Below are 3614 nucleotides of genomic sequence, written 5' to 3' on the forward strand. Positions count from 1 at the left end.
ACTGCCCCTGTATGAGAGCAAATATACTTACATTACTTAAAAGAAACATACAATTAATGATGTTGAAAAACCTGTTATGATCGTAGGCAGACCAGCCTCGAAACCAACCAACAATGGTCTCTCTCCAACTCTCATGCCACCATCATCACACGGCCACGCTTCCACACACAGCCCGGCCACGCTTCCACACGTAGTTAGAGACTATCCCAGATCGAGTCCCGACTACAGCAGCTCTTTCATCACAGATCACCGCCAAACAAAAGCCCCAGCTCTCAATGGCTGTCCCACAACCATTCTCTTCTAGCGTTTTTTAACACTAGGAGGACCAGACCCGTCATTCTGCCGGGTACAACGGATTTAAATAATTATTATTCGAAAACTTTTCATCCTATGACTCCCACAATTTATGACTTTTATTTTATCTTTGTGGTGTATGATTCCTAATAATATTAGACTTTTATGACCCTTCTAAAGGATGTTACAAGCAATTACTACTAGAACCACCATCGCCCGTCATTCTGACGGGTTTCAAGATTCAGACCGGCCGTGCCTACACACCAGATGCTGTTCAAATTTCTATTGTTGCAGCAATGTTTAGATTTCATTCGACCTCTGCGAGTGGTTTATGACTTCGGCAGGTCCTTTGTCGGTATCTAAAAATAAAATATTGTTCTCTAAGTGTGTGTTGTTTTGACACGTGCGCTCTGTTTTCGTCGGTGAAAATTCAGTTTCACAATGACAGCGTCTGGAGACAAACGTTATTTGTCAGAAGAAGAAATTGACTATTTGATGAATATGTCTGGTGACGAATCAGAAGGTGAAGATCCGCGTAATCTGTGTGAAATTGACGAAATCCACGAATTATATGAAAATCAAGGTACAGACCACGCTGATAAGGACGCAGATTACGTTCCTAGCAGAGGTGAAACTAGTGACTCTTCAGATGATGACTCATTGCATAATGTGAGGCAAGATTACGAGCAACCAGAACAGCCAGCTGATACTTCATCTACAAGAGGTAGGCTACATAATTTATTATTATTATTATTATTATTATTATTATTATTATTATTATTTATTCGTTGTATTATTGTTATTTATTATTTTATTATTATTACTATTATTATTATTATTATTATTATTATTATTATTATTATTATTATTATTATTATTTTCATCACCATATTTTTTATAAATACCTGTAGTATGTTACTTCAATTCTAATTTCCACAACAGCAATATGAAAAAATCTTTGTAACACTATTTCCTGGATTGAATTGTGTCTCTAATATAAAAGTACCTAATCTATGAATTATGTTTTCAGCTGCTTCATTACCACTGGCTCCTAATGTTCCAACTACCAGAGGTGGCCGTGGCAGAGGACGAGGACGAAATTGTTCTCAGGTAACAAACAATCCTGTCCTAGGAAGTGTTGAGACTGCTGCTGATGGGACACAATGGACTGTTATTCCTCCACAAGCTGCACCTGGACGAAGAGCACGACAGAATATCGTGACAGAAGCCCCCGGACCTACAGGCCATGCGAAGAGGTTCATCATAAATGGTAACCATTTGAGTGCATGGAAACTTCTAATTGATGACAGCATGCTTCTGAATATAAAAAGATGTACTGAAAAAAGAGCATGTCAGGAATTACAGGATGACAGCTGGACCATTAGTATTGAAGCATTGGAAACTGCTATTTCTCTTTTATGTATGTGAGAGGAGTATATGGCGCAAGAAACTTTCCCCTAAAATTATTATGGTCGCAGGTTTGGGGACCAGCATTTTTTCGGAACACTATGAGTAGAAATCAATTCAGTGAAATTTTAAGATTTCTGCGATTTGACGAGAAAGCCACACGATCTCAAAGATTACAAACAGACCGCTTTGCAGCTGCCACTCCCATATGGAATACCTTCATTGCCAATTGCTTACTATGTTACAAACCAAGTGAAAACATCACTATGGATGAATAGTTGTTTCCTTTCAAGGCTCGCTGCCCATTCATACAGTACATGAATAGCAAACCAGACAAGTTTGGAATAAAGTTTTGGCTGGCTCTTGATACAAGCTCTAAATACTTGGTGAACGGTTTTTCTTACCTTGGTAGAGATAAGGAGCGTCCTGCAGGTGTACCGTTAGCAGAGCATGTTGTAATGCGTGTGGCAGAGCCCTACCTTTCTAAGGGAAGAAATATTACATGCGACAATTTCTTCACGGCCAAATCTCTTGGAGAAAATTTGAAACGCAAGAGTACTAGCATAGTCGGTACACTGAAAAAGTCTAGACGGGAAGTTCCTCCATCAGCAAAATCACCTACAGTGCCCTTGCACAGTATCACTATTTACAAGTCGGGTGACATGACCCCAACCTCCTATCAGTGTAAAAAGAACAAGAATGTGCTCCTGTTGAGCACAATACACAACACAGTTACCATCAACAAGCAGCATCAAAAAAAGCTACCTGAAACAGTGATGTTCTATAATGAAACTAAGTGTGGTGTTGACATCATAGATCAAATGGCTCGACTTTACACTGTGAAATACGGATGCCGTAGATGGCCTATGCATGTGTTTTTCAATGTGTTGGACCTGGCCGCAATCAACGCATGGATTCTGTACAAGGAGGTAACAGGTGACAATGTTTCCCGGCGCCAGTTCATATTCAAGTTGGGAGAAGAACTAGCAGCCAGATATGTAACCACTAGACCACCAGCCCCTCTTCCTGAAATAATTCCTCAGCAGCGGAACGTCCGCAAGACATGTCAGATTGGAGGATGCAGAGGGAAGAACAGAAGTAAAAATCAGTGTGAAAAGTGCTTCAAGTACGTGTGTGGACCATGCTTAGCAAGTTCCGAGTATACCTGTGTAAGGTGTTATGATGCAGCCGGTGGCTTTGAATAAACAATCATGAAAGTATGCTTATTTTTGTGTTTCTTGTTAATAGTTTTTTTTTGTTTATAGTGTAATGCATAGTGTTTAAATATGGAAATTATTCCTTTCATTTTTGTACTTAGATTTCTTAAGATAAACTCAATAGTTATTGAAATTTAAAAAATATCATATTCTAGAGAAAATCATACATATTCATTAAAACATTATATAAATAAACATTCCTATTCAAAAGTATTAAATATTTGGAAAGAAAGCCTATTAAACCTGCACCCGTCAAAATGACGGGTCCGGTCCTTGTAGGTAGACAGAATCTCTGGTCCTCCTAGTGTTAAAATCTAACCGTTGCAATGAACGAAAACATATATTCTGAGGTTATGAAATGCAGACCTTTTTACGAACATCACATCATATTTCTTTAAACTAAGAGAATGTTCTTTCTACGTTATATGACTTACAGGGTCATATTTATAATAGACTTATAATAATTATTACATCATTATTATTTAATGGCCCCAAGCGTATCTGCTTGCAGTTCGACCTTGCTTACGTATCCACGTGACGTAACAGATGTAGCTACCAGACGAAACTACTCGATCCTCTGTATGTTTGGGAACGAAAATGCGCTGCCTACTGATCATGTCAGTCAGTAGCAAAGATTACAACGTGTTCGTAATTCTTATGTTCGCTTCGTCTGAGATGTCCGTCGCGCTGACCACA

The 3614-nt window shown here is 38.8% G+C and overlaps 1 protein-coding gene across 1 annotated transcript; it reads left to right on the top strand.

Annotated features, from left to right (window-relative positions):
- Positions 1-735: 735 nt before the first annotated feature.
- Positions 736-1722, top strand: LOC138713007 (uncharacterized). The gene is made up of 2 exons (XM_069844689.1): positions 736-1018; positions 1325-1722. Exons 1-2 carry the CDS (start codon positions 736-738, stop codon positions 1720-1722), a joined length of 681 nt encoding a protein of 226 aa, XP_069700790.1.
- The last annotated feature ends 1892 nt before the right edge of the window (positions 1723-3614 follow it).

This window comes from Periplaneta americana, chromosome 14, assembly GCF_040183065.1.
Source record: "Periplaneta americana isolate PAMFEO1 chromosome 14, P.americana_PAMFEO1_priV1, whole genome shotgun sequence".
Classification (NCBI taxonomy): Eukaryota; Metazoa; Arthropoda; class Insecta; order Blattodea; family Blattidae; genus Periplaneta; species Periplaneta americana.

What these genes read in the sequence shown, in the direction of transcription:
- LOC138713007 (XM_069844689.1), top strand. Translation starts at nt 736, where the DNA reads ATGACAGCGTCTGGAGACAAACGTTATTTGTCAGAAGAAGAAATTGAC. An exon ending in TGATACTTCATCTACAAGAG is followed by an intron (nt 1,019 to 1,324) that starts GTAGGCTACATA and finishes TTATGTTTTCAG; the next exon opens with CTGCTTCATTACCACTGGCT.